We start from the raw sequence: 20,326 nt of genomic DNA, 5'->3' as shown, positions 1-20,326 counted from the left end.
TACAGACTGAATCCCATATAGAGGATTTCATTTGGGGAGCCATTTCACACTCCCTTTGTTACCATTTCCTCCTTCTCTACCCTTTCTCCCATCAATCCTTCTTTTCCCCCTCTTCCCCTCACTCTGCCTTGCTCTCCCTTCTCTTTCACCTCATGGATCACTCTCTCCTTTCTCTCATATCCTTGCTCTCCTCTCCAATGCACTTTATCCTTCACCTCCTCCCCCTCCCAGCCCTTTCCCCCTCCTCCTCCTCTGCTTATTTTCTCTCCCATCTGAATTCTTCCCACATCCTCCCACATCCTCCCCCTCCCCTTCCACCTCCCCTCATTTCTCATTTCTGCTGTGTACATCCCTCCCTTCCTCTCTCCCTCCCTGCTTCCCTTCTCTTTTTTCTTTCCTCTCTCCCCATTCCCTCGCTCCTTTCGTACCTTCATGAAGAGCTTGACCTGCTCGTCATCCCGCAGGAAGTCCCTGTAGAGCCCGCTCCACTGAGACACCAGGTGTAGGACTTTGCGCTTCCTGTAGAGAGCCTCCTTGCCTTCCTCTTTCCCCCTGAATCTCTTTGAGCAATAGGTGAGGATGAGGAGTTAAGGGGTTCCAACAGCTGCGCACAGGCCTATGCTGCTATCACTTCTGTGGAACATATTCACTGTTCCACACAGAGCGCAGCCTCCATCCACAGTGGAACAGTGAGCCTGGGGGAGCCTTCCTCTGCTGAATAAACAGCAGGCGCAGAATGGCTCATTATAATGCGCGACTGTAGGCTATCATTAACAAACTTTGTGGGTTTACTAGGCTTTCCCTCCATTTTCTCCATCGAGGAAACAATCGGAACCATTTTAAGCGCTGTCGTTGGTTCCCTCAGGTCCTCCGTGGAGAAACACACCCCACAGAATTGGACCCTCCACACTGTTAACTGAGCACAAATGTCACCACTTCAGCACGTTTTATTTTGATAAAGTCTGTAAGAGAGGGTCAAACTTTATAGAGCTAGGTCCATGATCAACAATAACTACTGACAAGCCATCTCTCCTGCAACAACAATATCACTGCAGCTCTCAGGAATCAGCTTACGGTCCATTACAGCTGTGATAGATTGATATGTGCTGAGTGCGACATGATGTTGCCTCAGCTTAGCCACTGGCCTTTAAAGGATATTGTCCCAGCAGTGCCTGGCACAGGTCAGTTGTGGACATGAACACCAGGTAGGTCAGCAGGAAGTCATCCAGGAGTGTCTCTGAAAAATAAGAAAATGTTTTGTCATTTAAAATGCCACTGTAAAAATGAGCACAAATGCGGGTACAGTCTTCCTTTGTTAGAATCACATGGTGCGTATGTACTTCGTACATACAATTAACCACTTTGCCTAGGGTCAATTGAAAATAATATTTTTAGACAGAAATTCTGTAAATGTACAATACAATGTTTCAAGGCTAAAATAAAAAAAAAAAATTTTCCAATGCAAATTAGCTGAGATATCACCCAGGATTTCAACATGCAACCCACTGGGATGAACATTAGTAACAAGCTATACATAAAGTAGGGTTGCAATGCTCAGATAAAATGACCTAAACTACACTCTATCAGCAAATCAGCATGTTGCTTCCAGAGAAACAAATACGAAAGAAAATTTACAAGGAAATTGATCGTAGTCAAACCTGTAAAGTTTTGTCTACAGTTTATGAGTACTTACACAACACTGTAGTGCTATTTGTTATCCAGAATAAACATTGGGGTTTACTGTAACCTGAGTGCGAATTAAGCAGATGTTTTTTTCTCCAGGAAACTGGTGCAGTAGAAAAAACATTTACCAATATAGCTGTAATGTGGGTGCTATTGCACACGCACACACACACGCGCGCACACACACATGCACACACACACACACGCACAGCAGGTATGATCAAACAGAAAACTAAGAGAACTACAGAGGCATGCGGACACCTCAGAATGTTGAGCGGGGCCATTCCTGCAGAAAGACGTCACTTCTCTGCCTGGAGCACTTATACACATCACTGCTAAAGCACTCTGAATCCTGCATTCCAGCTCACAAAGCTTTGTTCATTTCAAAACATCTACCATTTCATCAGCCCCAAACAGTAAACTTTCAGAAGTGTAGCTACCCAAACGATTACTCTCACAACCTTGTGACCAATATTATGAGCTCAGAAAAGCTACAAATGAAAAAAGAAAACAAATATGTGCCCATACTGTAGTATCGTCCTTTTTCTGACTAAAGTCAATCTCTCACGCCACTAATAAAAAAATAGATAATTTCCACCAGCAAAGACAGGACTCCTTCATGTTCCTACACACCTTGGAAAAGATGGCAAGAAGCCTTTGATCTGCAGATAAACTAATTGAAATTGAATTTTCCTGTTATGCAGTGACATTAAACCCTACTGGAAGTGTGGGGCAGATGCACAGGCTGACCAGCTAGCCAGTGCAGATGTGCAGTGGGGGGCTTGGGGGGTTTAGCCCAGGTCCTGGTTTCATCACTGGGATGTGGGCAGTGTGTTCATTTTTCAAGTGCTTTCAATTACAGTGCAGAGATTTCAATCAGACGGGTGACAGAGCCCAACTGAAAGGAGAGAAAAAGTAATTAGTTCTCAGAATTAATTAAATGCCCTGCTCCCCTGACACTTGAAAATTGCTCTAAAAAATTTGGATTCTAGATGAAAAATGTGTAGGGGAGTATGCTGGACGAGTGGTTGATTCATACAGTATTCTTCATACAGTATGTGTGCATCACAAACTGAGCATTTGTAGGTTCTATGTGGCCATCTTAAACTGGGAGTGAGACTGAAGAACAGTCAATATCTGTCTCTGAATCCTCACCCAACCACAAAGGCATCAACTGATGGTTGAATATTCCAATCTAATCATCAATTTAGTCCATAAAAGGAAAGAGGACTTCTCAGGGGTATGACGTGTGCATGTCCTATTAAACCTTCATGTGAAACCCTTGTGTGAGTAACCTTTAATAAGTGTTGAGCCCAGCCCATCATCTCTCCATTCCTCGCGCATAATGAATGCATCATAGAGGTTGCCGATAACGTTCATCCATTTTTAATTTGTTCCTCCACTGACAGGGTTTAAAAAATGACCTGTCGTCATGCCTTCCCTCAACTCTCGCCCTTTCAGTGAGAGTGCCCTGATGCTATCTCTGTGTTCTGCTGTGCAAACCAGGCAAATTAAGATAAGATGAGGCTAGTGGATGTCTGAACCCTGCAGCCTCCTCCCCAGCTCCCCTCCCCACTGTAGCCCATGTTCCAATCAAATTGCTCTTTGATATTAGCTTAGCTAGGGGACTTAATGTGTTTACAGACTACAGCTACAGTCTTTACAGAGGTTTAATGCAGCCATTTCAAAGGTGCAGGGGATTGCTAACGATAGCAGCTGCTTGACTGACTACTAACTACTCTATATCTCTTTACCATAGAACATTAATTGTAACATAATGTACACAAAGGCCTGACTATATTAATGTGTTATAGATATACAATTGCTTTCTTTATTGGTTGCCCTTTTGTCTTATGGTGAATGCAGCTGATGGATCTAATGAGGTATGCACATATGATGAACAGTATGTAAAGTCTCATGATCTGAGTCATAGTGGATGCGGCAGCTTTTGGCATCAATGGGATGAAAGCATTTAATTCCAGGAAAACCATTCCATACATGCCTTTCCTTTCATATTTTATTTGTGCTCTACACTACTGATCTCACAGATCAGGATCTGTCCTTGTCCTGGAAAACCTAACCTTCTCTCACAGTGGGTGGCTCAAGAGTTGCGCAAATCTGGAGCAGAAGGAGTAGACATACTGTCCTAAGACTGCTGTTAAATGGGACGTTTGTTTTTAAAGTTCATTTTTGGACATGTGGAAACTCTGGAGCGAGGGAACCGTGACATTTTCGGTCTGGCGTGATCAGGAGTGAGCCAGCCTCGCAGAAGCGCTGCCTGTGGATGTGCGAGTTTTAGCCCGTACACAAGCGAAGGCAGCAGAGATCAGCCCTTTGTATAACAGCCCCAAATCCTATTAGCAGCAAGGCTCCAGTGCGTTCCCACAGGGCCCGCCATGCTCACAGGTTTGTAAAATTTACCCTTTTAATTTCACACTTATTTCTCGGGGCTTTGTGTGTAGTTTGTCTTCTGAGCCGGCTCAGAGCATTATGAAAATCTGCCATGCGCAGCCATGTTCAGGGGCTCACACGCATAGAAGCACACATGTGCAATGTATGCACTTTTGTATGGAGCTGCAGAAGATATGTTCATTTAGGCAACTCCCCAGGAAACTAAAATGCAAGCCACTGGTACTCAATGGATTGCAATGGAGTCATATGTGCTCTGTAATCAAATGTAAGAAATGATTTTAGCAGTTTCTTCTTATTCACTTATTCTGCTGTCCTACGTGCTAAGAGACACATTCTACCTGACAGTTAAGAATCGAAGGTCAGAGGCTGCACCATTATTAGCTACCTATGACTACAGTAGTGGGACACAACTAGCTTTGCGCAATGAAGGGTAGGGTTGGTGTACCCAAACAAGGGTGTGACCAGGTATTTTTGGCACCATGAAAAGATCTCACACAGCATGGCACCCCTGCGCTCAAAAAAAAGTATTTGAATACACAGACAACCAGGTCTACTTCTGATTGGCATTAGTTGTCCTATAATACTGAAGGTAGTGGCCTAGAGTAAGAAAAACAGTCAATTCCCTGCTGAGATGGTGATACAGCAGTAACTTGAGTGGCACAAAAAGGCTAATCTAAATGGCTAATAGTTCAGTTATGGGTTTTACACAAGTGTGAATTCTTGCTTAAATGTGTTAGTCAAAGGTAAAGTTAGGGCATATTTCATTTACGGCATTAATATAATTATGTGGTTTAGGTAAACCTCTGTCCAGAGTTCATGAATAGATTCAATTTTATTTCATTCTGCAGAACATAAAATTCTCATTTTATCGAGGTTAAAATTCAGGAGCTAGGGGACTGAGGGAACTGCTCTAATAACATGTTTTATCTCACTGGTTCCCCAACTGCTCAACACTGCTGCATGCGCAAGAATTCATGAGATAAACCACCTCTAGCACATGCATTTTTGTTTCATCTAGGTCAAACATTGCAGTAGAAATCTCTATGTTCTTTAAATGTACCTGCTGTGAAGGTGGCTCTGGCTATAAAACACACATTTGTGTTTCTCTGACTAGTTTTCAGACTTATTAGCAAACAGACACAGATTGGTTCAGTCCAAACCTAGATATCAAAGATCAAGGGGTCACAAATCACCTGGATGACACCTTCAGTTCAATTCAATTTTATTTGTATAGGGCTTTTTACAATTGTACAGCTTGAAAATTCATATAAACCATTTAGAGAATCCTCTCCTTTCTTTAAAAGAAAAACTGTATATTGTCTGTTGTGCCTTTCAAGCACCTTTCACTACACCTTCTGGTTTTACCAGTTCAATTTCCTTCTAATCCAATCCAGACACATCTTTGATTTCATTTTTAATCTCTAATTTCCTCCACAGCAGGAATGGTTAAGGTGTGAGGCAATACCAGTCCTAAACTTCCTTTTGATTTACCCCAAATCCAAGGCCTCCTGCAGGTAAGCCAGACACAAAATCCATGGTGTTCATGCTACCGCCGAACCATCTGATCTAAAAAGGCACATTTTTAACCAGTGACAAGCTCTCAGCACATCAAAGAGGGAAAACAGGGTATGTTAGTGTTGTATTGGAGTGATTACTGCAGTGTGCCCTACATCCAAGGTCCTTCAGCAGGGAAGTGAGAGGACAGCTGGGAAATGCAGTTATTCAGAACTACAGAAGTAAGTGCATTTAATGAAGATCAGCGCAGCTTTCTGTACTGAATTTTCCTATATTGAATTCCCAATCTTAAAAATGTTGAGAAATAAAAAAATACAAAATAAAAAGATTTTTAAAAATTTAATTAACTAATTAAAAATAAATAAATAAATAAATAATCAAGATACCATCGATCTTGCCATCCCATGCTAGGAATGGCTTTTGGCAAAGCACTGACAGACTGATAAGTTGGGTACATAGCCTATGTCAAACTTGGGTGGGGTCAGACAGCCCCTTAGGGGAGGACACATTGATGGAGTCTGTTCCATCTTAAAAGACAGTCCAGCTGTGCAATCGAACACAGACCAGCTGAACCCCCCAAATCTCTCACCCAAAACCCCCAGCCCTCAAGGTGACAGGGTAGGACAGTGCATTTGAATAAGGACCTTTGCTGTTTTGTGTATTTTAAAGTGATGAAATGCCCAAAGCAGAACAATCCCCCAAGGTTTCTAAAATTCAATTCTTTGCTGAGAAAGAGGAATGAATCAGCACCACTCATTAGTGCAGACTAAATAATATTTGAATTATAAACAAATATGAGTATGTTAATATATTTTAATTCAGTATGTTATATTGCTAGTGATTTATCATAATGTATCTTCAGCTGAATATATTTAATGAATTGTTTTCAAAAAGTCCACAGTATACACACCCGCCATTCCTTTTTACTGAACTTCGAACCCTACGATAAATCAAAACTATTCACCAAATGAAATGTGGAATCTTCAGAAAAGCCATAATTCAGCACTCCTGTGACTTTCTTTTCCACACCTCAATGATGACATTTAAATAACAATGAGAAAAATGCTCTATTATATCATGAGATGAAGGTCAATTATATCTATTCATTTATGAAACATCTCTGGGCTTCTTTGATAATTCCTTCCAATTTCCCCCTCTATCCGCACATTCTACTGTTCCTGTCTCTCTCTCTGTCTCTCTCTCTGATTGAAAGAGGCAGAAACCTGGGGACTGAGAGAGAGTTGGCTGTAACATGATAAAAAGGCCATTGTAAAATGCACTGACCTGCAAACCCAGTACTGTTGCGATGTTATCAACCTTGTTTCCACCTGGATTTAGCAATAGATTTTCATGTCAACGTGTGGCATCACCTTTTTTGTAAGACTGTCCCACTGAATGGCAATAGATAGTATGAGAATAACTGGGGGCATTATGGGGGATTGCTAAAATGTAATTAAACCTAATGTAAATAAACATGCTATTTCATATTACTACTCTCATACACTTTCTTGGCTAAATGACTAAATTGGATTTAAAGACAAAAAACAGCAGCAACAACATCAGTTAATTGGCACTATAAACTAGGAGAACATTCTGGAAGGTTAAAATACCTGTGCGAGTACATGGAAAACATTTCAGGAATATTTTAGTGGTGATCATCACATCATCAATCATCTTTAAGGCCTGGACTGACTGCTGTGGCTTCTGTTTGTTATCACAGTATCCCAGTTAAACACAATGAGCCATGAACTGTGTGATTATTGTTCTATGGATCCCACATTATTCACCTGATTAACTGCAACCGTCTTTGCAGTTTTTGCATCTAGAGGGAATGCAAATGAAACGTGACAGAAGAAGGAAGTCCATAACAAAAATGTTAAAGAATCTTCAAAGACGGCAGCTATCAAAGTAGTCATGACACCTGTTTTTCTCAGGGTGTGGCTGCCATTTGACTTCACGGTAAATGTTTATTGTTCTGTATTTTATCTAAAGAACTGCCCCTCTTTTATTTGAGTCAGACAGTGAAAAGACTGCAGAAATATATGATGGCATATGAGAGGCAGGACTGTGCTCTAGCTGTGTCTGCTCTGTTCTCACTCCCGGGTTCAGAATGTGTAAAATGCTAATGCATTGCACAAGCGTGCCTGCAGCTGTATAAGGCTGACTGGCTGCCTGTCATCCATTTGGGTATTTAAAAAACAAATCCTAAAAGAAGTAATAAAAAAAACCAAAAAAAAAAAAAACAGGGAGAGCAGTAAGACATGTACAGGACTGAACCCTAAACAGTAGACTGCAAGCCAATATTTTATGGATTTTTTTAAATTTTTTTTTTACTTTTTACATGCATGAGTATCCATAAATAGTCTCAGGAAAAGCAATGATGACAGCAGTCAATCAGTCATCCTTGGAGCTTGATGTAAACTCAATCATGTAACGTTGCTATTGGCAAACATAAAAATACAAGGCATGCAGTAGCTTGTGGACTTGCTTATCTTGTGGTAGCAATAAGATCAGTACATCATTTATTGCTATCAGTTATGCATTTCCCTGTTAAATGAGTATATTAACCTCAATACAACTGGGAGGCCAAACAACACATTAGAGGCCACATTCATTTGCGGTGATGCACACTAAGCCTTTCCTGTGAGGATACTCCATACATGTTCTTATAAGGCAATGACTGTTAAGATACTCCAACAGCTGCTATCTACTTCGGCAGGATAAATGCAAGCTTTCAAAGGCTTTGGTTGAGGGAGTAAACAAGCACAGCTTCTTCAGTCAGAACATTTCTCAGCTGCCTGCTGAATCCATATGGAATAACCTTGAGGAATACAGTGAGCATCGACTTCTTCTAGTGCTTCCCTGCCACTACTTTATTTTTCCTTCATCTTCAATGGGCTCAATGAAGGGTTCATGTGGTGCATGCTGGGAAATAAGCCTTTAGCAATGCTTAAATCCCAGCCTGAGCCAACTCTCAAAGAATCGTATCAATCAAGGTGACTGCAGATAGAATGCCTTCACTGACATATTATTCAATATAACCCGGTTAACTTGCCCCCATTTCTAAATCACACTTGCTAAGGACAATAAATGGATATTGATGCCTCAATGATCTGTTAAGGTGATGATCAACAGTTTTAGGTAATGACATTTGTCCCTCAATGGAATAGTACAGAAGATCAGAGGCAGTAAAAATGAAACTGTTCTGATCAATGAACTGTAACGTTAAGCTACGTTAAAAGATACATTCATTACTGCCATGGCTCACCTTCTACACCTTTGAGTTGCATTTTTATTATGTTCCAGAAAGTACATTTATCCCTCGCATGTAATTATAACAGAATTTTACATTATAGGTTGCTAAGCAAAAAAAAAACAATATATTACTCACACTACGACATAGCTCAGGAGGTAAGACCGATTGTCTGGCAGTCGGAGGGTTGCCGGTTCAAACCCCGCCCTGGGCGTGTCGAAGTGTCCTTGAGCAAGACACCTAACCCCTAACTGCTCTGGCGAATGAGAGGCATCAATTGTAAAGCGCTTTGGATAAAAGCGCTATATAAATGCAGTCCATTTACCATTTAAATCATCCTTTAAATACGCATCTTTACCTCCTAATGTTAAAATAAATCCCATCCATATCATGCACACACACACACACACACACATACACAAACAAACAAACAAACACACACGCACGCACGCACACTCATGTTCACACACAGTATATTCTATGAAAATCCTAATGAGTGCTGAAGTCAATTATGAGCCAAATAATGTATGTATTGTCCCAAGACATTGCCTTTTATTGCATTCACCCGCAGTAGCTACATCAGTGAGTGTCTCCTCAATTCTCAGCGAAGATACTGTATAGGCTGTGTAGGGTTATTTACACTAGTGAGCCCCTTGTCAGACCCCAAGGAAAACAGACTGTGCTGACGTGGTGGTGACATGCAGTCAACAAGGTTGGATAGACAGACAGTGCAATATTGCCCCAATACTGCACAGTTGCATCCGTTCTGCTGGCTCTGCGAAATGCCTGCACAGCTACTGAGCTGAAATAGCCTTATGTAAGCCTTAGGTTGTCCATACGTCAAGGGGAATAAGTTGGTGTCACTGATGGTGTGGTACAATGGGCACTGAATAAAGATCTTGCAACACCATTTAAAAGTGAACAGCAGGTAATGAAAGTAACCAATGACTCAGCAGCCAGCTGTGCCACAAAGGTTAACCTGGTTTGATAGGCTTACAGAGATAACGCAAGCAGGGTCATTGATGTTACTGTTGTTTTGTTGTGACTGTGTCTCTCTTTGATGATTTGGGTTTTTTCTTTGATCCTTGGGTGTAAAAGGGTAAAAGCAAAATACGATGTCCTGTACATCATTCACTAAAGTCATTCAACTACACTTTCATTTTGTACCATTGTATATTGCCACTATTGAACATACTGTACAATAAATTGTATTCACTTTAACCTGGCAGTCCTCTTTGATTATAAACCACTACACAGCTAGCGGTTTTAAGGTCCTAATATACACTAGGTGCCATCCCAAGATACACATAGTATCATTGTAGGCTACACAAGCCAAAGGCATGTCTGTGTGCACTAAGATAGATAACAATCTGTATAGGGCCACACTACTGGTGGAAAGAGACTTTAGCCCCTAATTTACAGGCTCCTTCTGTTAGCACAGAGAAAACATTAAAATCTTATTTTGGAGTCAGATAATTGAGATAACATTAAATTAATCCCATTTTGGTAGCACCAGGTAAGACTACACGCGTTCCTTCACCACACAGAAGTTTGGTGTGTCTGAGGGGATTCTTACAACTGCTATTACTACACACATCATTCCTGAAATTTCACACCACACACCATTTCTACAGCATCCTCTAATGTCGAGAGAGAGAGAGAAAGAGAGACAGAGAAAAAGAAAGAAAGAGAGAGAGAGAGAGAGAGAGAGAGAGAGACCGTATTTACCCTGTGCACTGGGCTGAATTTCGCAGCACTCTGAATCTAAATGTGTGATAAGGCGGGGAGAGGGGCAGTGTGGCTCACAGGTACAGCAGGCGAGGGGGAATTACCGCTGATCTCGGGTCACCCGCCAGTGCCTCGCTCTGCACCGGCGGCCACAGAACATTCCATCTCTCCCCGCGGCGCTGCCGCTGCCGCATAAATATTCATGCTTCCCAAAAATCCCGGCAGAGAGCCGGCCGCCCTTCGCTCTTCCGATCATCAAAACGGCTTTTCACAGCAAGAGGAAATGCATTCGGAATTCCCCCCTCCCTCACCCCCCCCCCCCCAATCCACAACCAACACCTGACAAGAAGGAGAATTTGCACAGATATGTAAAACATGCGCCCTCCATTTTGTTCAGATCAAAGGTAACAAAACACAGAGCCGTTTCATCTGACATTCAGTTATTGTGATCCTGCAGCCCTGGAGAAGATGCAGGACAGACCCTAGCCCAGCACTGCAGAACATATGTCATCTGTCACCTCTACTGCTCTCACAATAACACTCAGCACTGAGTGGAAAATATAAGTAACAGTGACCTAAACAATTTGATCAGCCTTTCCATACATACAGTAGTACATCTGTGCTGCTACTGAATTTCTCCAAAGCCCTTTCTGCATGTGATACTTGCTGTTTTTCTTCCAGCCCTACTGGGGCATAAACGCTTCAAGCCCACCAATAGTAAGCTTTTATTAACCCAGTCTCCTTGTCGTTAAAGTTACCACCCAAAAGGAACGCAAAGTTATCACCCCAGGCGCTCATGGTGCATACTAAGCACACATGCATGCAGACCCTCTCTGTCACACACACACCCACACAGTTCAGAGGGCAGGGGTCAGAGGTGACATCACTTTCACACACCTGCGGGTCACCGGGACAGGGACAGTTTGGGACGGTCACTCACCCGCCTCCTTTCCCTGCGTGGTCACCTGACCGTCGTCCAGCCGGAGGTCGCTCAGCAGGTGCTCCAGAATCTTCTCAGGCGTGCCCGACACCACCACGTACCTGTCGGACAGCAGAGAGGAAGAGTCGGTCGAGTCATCCTCGGCAGAGGAGAGCGAGCGGCTGCTGCTCCACTCTTCCTCCTCGGTCTCCTCCTCTCCCTCCTCGTCGATGTAGCGGAAGTAAGGGACGTCGAAGGTGGGCACGGACACCGCCTCCCCGCTCACGCTGCTGCTGCTGCCGCTGTCGCACGAGCCTTCCTCGTCCTCCTCGTCCTCCTCCTCCTCCACCAGCGCGGCGGGCAGCCGCAGGTCCAGGGAGCGGAGCCGCGCGGCGCTGCACATCCTCAGTGTCCCCGCCGCCGCCGCCGCTGCTGCTGCCGCATGCCCCGCGAGATCCCGCCCTTCCCCCCCGGCCCGAGCGCTCGGCGCTGCCCAGGAAGGGCTCTCCTCTCCCGGGCTGCCGGCCGCCGCGCGCCCCGCTGTCTTTCCTCCGGCGCTGGAGCTCCCGCTGGGGCTCAGAACCAGCCGACGGCGAGCGGAGCGGAGCGCTGCGGGGAGAGGGCGTGTGTGCGAGCGTGCGTGTGCCTGAGCGCCGGGCAGCGCGTGTGCCTGTGTGCTCCAGAGAGAGAGAGCAAGACGGAATGACTGAGGCGGAGAGAGAGCGAGCGAGCAGGCTTACCTCCTGTCTTTCTCCTCCTGCCTCCCGCCCCCGGCTGAGGCAGGGGGGGGCGGCCGCTCTGACGACACCCTCTGGAGAACCAGCACGTTCTGGCCGCGCTCTTTCAGACACACCCGCACAGCCTCCACACTGTGGGGCTGCAGAGGGAGGGGTTAGAGAGAGAAAGAGAGAGAGAGAGAAGGAGAGGGGAGGAGAGAAGGGGGAAAGAAAAGGCAGTGAGAAGAAGGTTGAGGGAATAATCATTGACAAAAAAATAATTGACAAAATTGACGACAGCAAAAGAAATTGATTTATCGTCTTTCCTGTCCTGCACAGAGATTAATCAATTTTAATCAAAAGACCATTTTGTCATTTTCACAGATGTCTGCCACAAGTATGGAAGAACCAGCTTCATGCACAATAACAATGATTTGTATTGTATTGGAGGTTCATTTCCACAATATGGAATGCCAGTCTAGGCAGTGATTTTGCACAGATTGCCATGTTCTGGCCATTTTGCTGAGACCACCCTCAACAGCAGTGCTTATTAAAGGGAGGTCAGACAGGAGGAGATAAGGATAACAGCATTGACATCACTGCGTATCCCAGCAGCCACTGCAGCACAGCCACTTCATTACCCATGGGTTATCAATCTTCCACAGGCTTCGGCTCTGGGGGAACGCACTCCGCCGATCCCCACCTATCCACCCACACCACGGCGAACGCTCAACTGTTTATCCCACTTTTTACAGCCTCCCCTGGGGTCACCGCGCTTACAACAGGGCAATTTAAGACTACAAAAACATGCCAAATCCAGATCACGACTCACCACGACTGGGGAGATGATTCACGGTAACACGGCTACACGATGGAAAATCTTTATTGTTGTATTTTGAACTATTTAAACATCGCGGGCTTTATGAACACTGCTACCCACTGCCAGTTCGGCAAATGAGAATTTTTACACATTTTACAAATGGCTTTCAGTTTATGCTAATATGCAATCACTTTCATTTCACGCCTGTGTAAATACCCAGATTGTAACCATCTAACAGTACGCATGAAGCATAATAGCATCATGGGTCTAAAAACTGCATCAAGGCACTCACATACAAATCAATATTCCTGCGCAGGTGCAGTAGCACACAAAATGGAAACTCGATGAAAAAATAAAACAAAGTCCAAAGACGTTTTTCTCCCACAGGTGAGATTTAAAGCCGTACACGGCTGTATTGGAAACTCCATAATGTATCGTAACGTTTATAAATTCATCATTGTGCTATGCTGCAGTACAGTTGTTTTCTTCCATCTGGACAATGATGCCCGTGTAGCAGTAGTTGTCTAATGAAACAGAGAAATTCAGCATTATGAGAGACTGATCTCGGAGCTGGTCGGGACACCCACGGAGAGGGCATTAAAAAGGAGATTTCGGCTGGAAAAGGTTACTCCCAAAGGAGCCAGGACCAAAACAATGCTGCTGGAGCGTAGCTGGGATAATTACACCAAGCAGCGAGGTGCCTGTGTCTGACCAGAGGCCCGAGGGCAACTGCACACCCCTGACTGCGGGGGGCGTAATGAGGAGGCTTTTTGTTGAACAGGGATTGAAACGCACCAGTTCACTGTTGGCTCAACATGGATTTGTCCTTCATGTGAACCAGAAGCCAGACTAAGAGAACGGGGAGCAAAAAGCATGTTCTAATATATCACTGTTGGTTCAACACAGCTTTCCTTTCTTATATAATAATAATAATAATAATAATAAGAATAATTTCCAGTCGCAATCACTTTTACATTAAACATGCATCGACGGCATCCTCAGATGTGTATCGGATTTAGAGACAGGTCCAGATGTACTCCTGAGGTGACAGGTGGTGATATAGGTGCTCTCTACTGTCAGCCAGTGAAGAGAGGCCCGAGCTTCATTAGGGAAACTCTATGAATTTACACCTCATGAATGTATGAATAGGCCACCATCCTGAGGACGTACTGCTGCTGCAAATCATCCACAGTGACGAGTCGCAGGCGCCTGGATATGAGCCATGCTGTGCACATAAAAATCACACTAGAAAATATGCACGAATGATGAAAGCACCTTCAAGAACCTTTAAAAATGTTTATATGCATTATACTGCACAATAAAGTGTTTGTGGCAGCTCATGGAGTAACATGTACAGTTGCTGTTTTTATTATTCTGTAATTTAAATGGTTGACCCACTGATGTCAGGTATAAAGAACTGCTGCAAAAATAGACAATAAATGTCCACTAGCTTGTTATAGTGTTTTCTCAGCTGCATCTGTTGAAGACTATGTAGAGTGCACTCCCACTGCACTACTGCAGGTCTCTGTGCTAGTCTATGTAGGTCTCTGTGCTAGTCCCTGCAGGTCTCTGTGCTAGTCCCTGTAGGTCTCTGTAGGTCTCTGTGCTAGTCTCTGTAGGTCTCTGTAGGTCTATATGCTAGTCTCTGTAGGTCTCTGAGCTAGTCTCTGTAAGTCTCTGTGCTATTCTCTGCAGGTCTCTGTGCTAGTCTCTGTAGGTCTCTGTGCTAGTCTCTGTAGGTCTCTGTGCTAGTCTCTGCAGGTCTCTGAGCTAGTCTCTGTAAGTCTCTGTGCTAGTCTCTATAGGTCTCTGAGCTAGTCTCTGTAGGTCTCTGTGCTAGTCTCTGTAGGTCTCTGAGCTAGTCTCTGTAAGTCTCTGTAGGTCTCTGAGCTAGTTTATGTAGGTCTCTGTGCTAGTCTCTGTAGGTCTCTGTGCTAGTCTCTGCAGGTCCCTGTGCTAGTCTCTGCACCTGTAATTTTTCATGGTTACGATGAGGAGCCAGCTGCAGTCTGCCTGACTAATTGCTTCTGCTGTGAAGCATCTCACAGCCGGCACATATATGAGATGCACAGTAGACTGCCACTGAATTCTGCAGCTGTCTGAGGGCCTCCCCCAAAGCAAACAGAAGGGATCATAGGTACGGCATTATACACCAATCTTCCAATCTGTCTATTCATATAGGTGCAAAACAAATGCACAACAACCCAGAATCACTCCTAACCGCACTACCACGCCAAAAGATTCAGGTCAATAGCAAACAAGAGTTTAGCCCTATCATAAAACAACTAGGTAACTGAGATGTGATGTAAGATTCGCTGTTGGAGGCATACAGGATAGATTTTCCCAGTGTCCTAATGAGAATCGTTAACTGAAAAATCTCCATGGTGACCCTTTCATCCAGTACACTCCCATAACGGACAGCATTTTTGTTTGCCACCTAGGTGTGGCTCTTGGATAAAGCCTTCTCATATCCTCTCCATCATAAGACATGACATGAGAGGAAGGTGAAAAGAAGAGCAGTTGAATAATGTGCTCTACCAGCTTCCAAGAATCTGACTGCAGTGTTCTAGAACACTTTCCTGTTATGAAACACTTCCTGAACAGAAGGTCATATGACCTTATTTTATTTTTTGCTTTTTTTTGCTTTTTCTACTTCAACCAAAGTGAAGGGTCTTCAGATTTATGTACAGTCATCAAGAATAGCTCCAGCTTAATGAAAGTGACAATTAGATGCCCTTTTCACAACATGGAATTTGACACGATACCAATTAGCTTTCATTATTTTTCCATTGTAAAACCTGACAGGCAATAAGCATCTTGTATGAAATTTATAGGGCTTGCATTTTTGGGGTTCATTTTTCATGACTTAATGGTCTCTTAATGGCAAATCTGGCTGCACAATATATTCATTTAATGTGACTATTCAATCAGTCAGTCACTATAACAAGGTGAAAACTGGTCAAACTAAGTTGATCATATTTGTGGTCAAAATGACTTTCAAAATGCATATTGATGTGCTGGACACTTTCAAAGATTCTGATTTCCTGGTCACAAAGGGAAATGCAGAACATGTTGGTGTTGGGTCCCAGGTGTGTGCACCTCCAGAAGTGGCATTAAGCAATGTCAATGAATAGAAAACTGCCAGTGTGAGTGATGAAAAAAACAGAAGAATTTAAGCACTTTGATATGCATAAGAGTATGAATAAAGATACCTTACACAATGTAAGCATTCATGTCCTATTTTGTCCCAGGAGGCGAAACTCAGATGGACCTTCAGCATGGTGCTTTACCACAGCCGTTCCAGTACAATTTTCAAAGAGAGTGGCCTCTGTCATTAACGAGGTGTTTTCACCAACAGAACTGCCAATCACTGGATGTTTATTTATCACACCATTCTCAGTAAAACTCTAGAGACTGCAGTACATGAAAAACCCATGAGGGTGGCAGTTTCTGAGATACTGCCAGTACCACATCTGGCGCCAACAATCATACCATTGTCAAAGGCTCTTAAATCGCCCATTCCAATGTTTGGTTGAACAAAAAACTAAACCACTTCACCATATCTGAATGCTTTATATACAGAGTTCCAGCCACATGTCTTGCTGATGGCAGAAGCAGGCTATTTGCCTTAAGGAGCAGGTGTAACTAATAGAGTGGCCACTGAGTAAACAACATAAATACACGATGAGCAGACAGACTTTACAGCGATTCACTAACTATGACATCATCATTTTATATTGTTGACAGAGTATCATTTTACCACATGCTGTGGAAGGCATAGGCAACATTAGTTTGAGAGTGCTGCTATTGATCCATTTTATTAAATCAGGTATGAATTTCAGCAATACAATAAGGCAGCAGAACACACAGAATGCAAAGTTGCGAGAATGGAGATGGAGAAAAGATGCTTTAGAGGAGAGAGAATGATGTAAAATAAAAGGCTAACACATGGCCAGTACTGCACTGCTTAACAGATGATGTTCACATCAACAAGCTCTTCCTGGGGTCAGGCTTTCCTGAGTGGAGGCACACAAGCATTGGCTGTCTGGAGATCCGGTGTAAAAATATCTACACTGCAGGAAACAACAACCACCTCCTCATTCCCATCAGGGACACCAGGCTCGACACCAAGAGTGACTTCAACCATCAGCTACAAGTTTCCTTTCTTTTCACTGCACGTCAGATCATGCTACACCTTAACTGATGGTAATTTGAATATATTACCTTGAACAATTTACCTGCAAAATATCATCAGGCAAATCCCAATGGTACTACTTTGAACACTACAAAGTTGTTGTATGCATACAATGTGTCTAAGCAGGTGAATGAATGAATGAATGAATGAATGAATGAATCATTAAATTTATATAGTACGTTTACGAAAGCTCAAAGTGCGTTCGTTTTTGAATTTACAAACTTAAATTTAGAACAGTTGTTAAAAGCAGTAGAGAAAAATCATTACCAGCATATCTCAAAGAAGTTCTCAAATTTCATTGACAGTACTTGAATCTTTAAACCATATGTTACATGCATTTCTAAATATGAAAAACTGAATGTGAGATTTAAAATTCTTTATAAAAACAATCATCTTAAAATTAATACCTTTACTCAAGTACACTATTCTACAGCATAGCAGGTGTATACTTAAAAGGTTCATGGATATACGACAGAATTTACAAGGGCTTGACTTGACATAGTTCTATAAAATGAATGGCCACCCGCATCCCTCTGCAGCTACCATAGTCCATATGGAGATTAAACTTCAGTGCACAACTGAATGCACTTCGAAGTGCACGTGGCTCTGAGGTTCAGTAGATGATTAATTATTAGCATGTTACAGCTAACATCATTAATGTTCTGTTCAAATCACTGTCAATATGAATACGAATGAGTGTGTACCTAGGGTAAATGCATTTGTAGATGAAAAGCACTGAGGTTCTGAAATCAAAAATCTCATGCTCCTGTGGAAGATTTGATAATGAAATATTCATACATTCCTCATTATTCTTTTACTGTAAATGCCGCTAAAGTGTATTCTCATTGCTCAATGAAACAACACACAATCTCAAAGTTACAAGATATGTCTTGCATGAAAGACTTGAAAGAACCATGGGGGACCAACTTTCCCTTTATCCAACATTTCCAGTTTACAAAGATTTAAACTTAAAATAAAGATGGTAGAAAAATCATATTTCTCATTTTGAGCTATCCAGTACGGAATGCATGCTGTAGAAGTTCGAAGCTGCCCCATCTCAAAGGCAGAGGGCTAAAAACACAGAAGAGGAAAAAGTCCTTTACACCAAATGAATTATGGGTCTAATGCCTGTTGTTCCACAGATTCACTACCCTCTATGGCCACCAATGCAGCTCTTCAGGCGTAAGCCCTGGGGTCCCTACCACTAACGGCAGGGAACACTTGGTACAAAATGTCCCAGTTTAAGTGCTTGACGTGACTGCGGAAAGCTCCCAACAAAAACACGCCATACCACAGAAATTCGTCAAGCTCTTGGGCCAGGTCCAATAAAATGCATTTGACCTTCATATGTAAACGGTGTTCTGACCTCTGGATGTGTCTTGAGCGCTAGACATTTTCAGCATTCCTGCACTCGAGGCTGGACCAGCTCACACAAGCCAGGCATGGAACGTTCCAAGAGACCTCGGGCATCTGGAAAACCTCAGCCGTGAAGCATCACAGACATCTTGTGTGTAAATACTGAGTTCCTCATCCCTACCAAGTATGCAGGGAGTCCACATATGTCTGAGGGATGACACAACAGCATCGTTTGGATGTCACGGCATGTTAAGGTCATGTTACATAATGATGCTCCTTTCCCTTAAAGAACTCTGATGGATTCCCATATTCGTGCCGTTTCACCATCTAGCGGTAAAACTAAGTTTATTGCTGTCTTTGGACGAGCCAGTCAGTGAGTAAGAGAGCTACTGTGTGTTGTAAAGAGCATGTCCCCAAAGACCACTTCACACCCACGCGCTTCTGTTTTGTACGCAAAGTCTTAACCGGTAAACTCCCTGTCCCCATAGGAAAACATGGGTGGAGCATTATTCTGAAGAACCTCTAAACAAACTAAACTGCTGAAATAACAGAAGAAATCCCCTGAGCAAATTGCTCATGCATTAGTTCTGATGCATGGTTATCCAATAAGGCATTAGAATTCTGAAAACAATATGCTTGACCGCAAACCTCAAAAAGAAGAAGCAATATTTTAATGTTAATGTTTAGTCTAATTAGATTAAATGATAAACATTTGCCGCCATTCCTATCTTCTGTGAGATCAGATGGCTGCCAGTTCGCCCCCCCCCACCCCCCACCAAATAAAACCCCCAGAAAAACAATGGCTGACATACGAACCTTGGCTGAATCCAAATTACAGTTATGTAATTTTATTTTTTTGGAAAAACTTAAATCAACAGAGTCGGGAAATGGAGGCTGTGGAAAATAGCATTTCAACAGCATATATGATAGCAATCGTCCTGGCTGTTAAAACGACACTTCTGAAGGCTAGCCAAAGTCAACACACATGTATCCAGACTGCCAAGTCCGAGCACTTGCTGCAGTTCAGAATTCTTTTGGTAACAAGTAACTTTACAACACTTACTTAAGAGAAAATACGATAAGATGGGGGAAAAACATACAAGTTGGGCATCTGCGACCCTTAAGTGAGATTTACGAGGTGCGAGTTACATAACGAGCTCTGGAGCAGTCGCTGGAATGCGGTGTTGTCTGGCAGGCTAAACTGCAGAGCTCCCGCGGTTTTCTGCTCTGTAATGACAAGCACCGTAACTAGGGGAGCAAACATAACATTTAACTAAGGTTAGATTACACAAAGTGTTACACCTTGTTTTGCACCTAAGTGATATAATAAAGGTCATATGCAAAAAAAAAAAACAGGATAGCAAAGGGTTCATATTGCACTACACATGATTTAAGTGTCTTCAGGAGAATCTCATGTGAGACCTGCTGAAGGTGACTCTGACTGCTGTGGCCTTGGGAGGAGGTGGGTATGGGGGGGGTGGCGGGTGTGGGGGACTCCATCCTTCTGCTGTCCATTACAGGGACACAAACTTCTCCATAATGGAGAGGGGCTGCCTGTTTAATTCTTCATTACTCCATGCTCTTGTACATTTAGAATTTTTCCACTCATATATAATTGATTCCTGAGATACAAATCGTCTTTTCTATAAATACCTAGCACGAGTCACATGATGTATGATCGCGGTCTATGCGCCCAAGCTTTTATCAGCTATTGTGGATACGTGCATAT

General features: G+C 43.1%; 1 protein-coding gene across 4 annotated transcripts in view; it reads right to left on the bottom strand.

The window, feature by feature from the left end:
• Nucleotides 1-20,326, bottom strand: part of rapgef5b (Rap guanine nucleotide exchange factor (GEF) 5b) — a 72,327-nt gene that overhangs the window by 14,063 nt on the left and 37,938 nt on the right. For 3 of the 4 annotated variants that reach the window (XM_064347984.1, XM_064347976.1, XM_064347968.1), the window contains exons 10-13: nucleotides 12,251-12,387; nucleotides 11,532-11,632; nucleotides 1,159-1,237; nucleotides 429-573 (exon numbers count right to left, since the gene is read on the bottom strand). In XM_064347984.1, coding sequence (XP_064204054.1) covers nucleotides 429-573; nucleotides 1,159-1,237; nucleotides 11,532-11,632; nucleotides 12,251-12,387 — 462 coding nt within the window. Of the gene's footprint in view, nucleotides 1-428; nucleotides 574-1,158; nucleotides 1,238-11,531; nucleotides 12,209-12,250; nucleotides 12,388-20,326 lie in introns of those variants that run through there. The other variant, XM_064347991.1, reaches the window with a different exon arrangement.

Source organism: Anguilla rostrata, chromosome 1, assembly GCF_018555375.3.
Source record: "Anguilla rostrata isolate EN2019 chromosome 1, ASM1855537v3, whole genome shotgun sequence".
Lineage (NCBI taxonomy): Eukaryota > Metazoa > Chordata > Actinopteri > Anguilliformes > Anguillidae > Anguilla > Anguilla rostrata.
The sequence above is the reverse complement of the archived record's forward strand: the minus strand, read 5'-3'. Positions and strand labels throughout refer to the sequence as shown.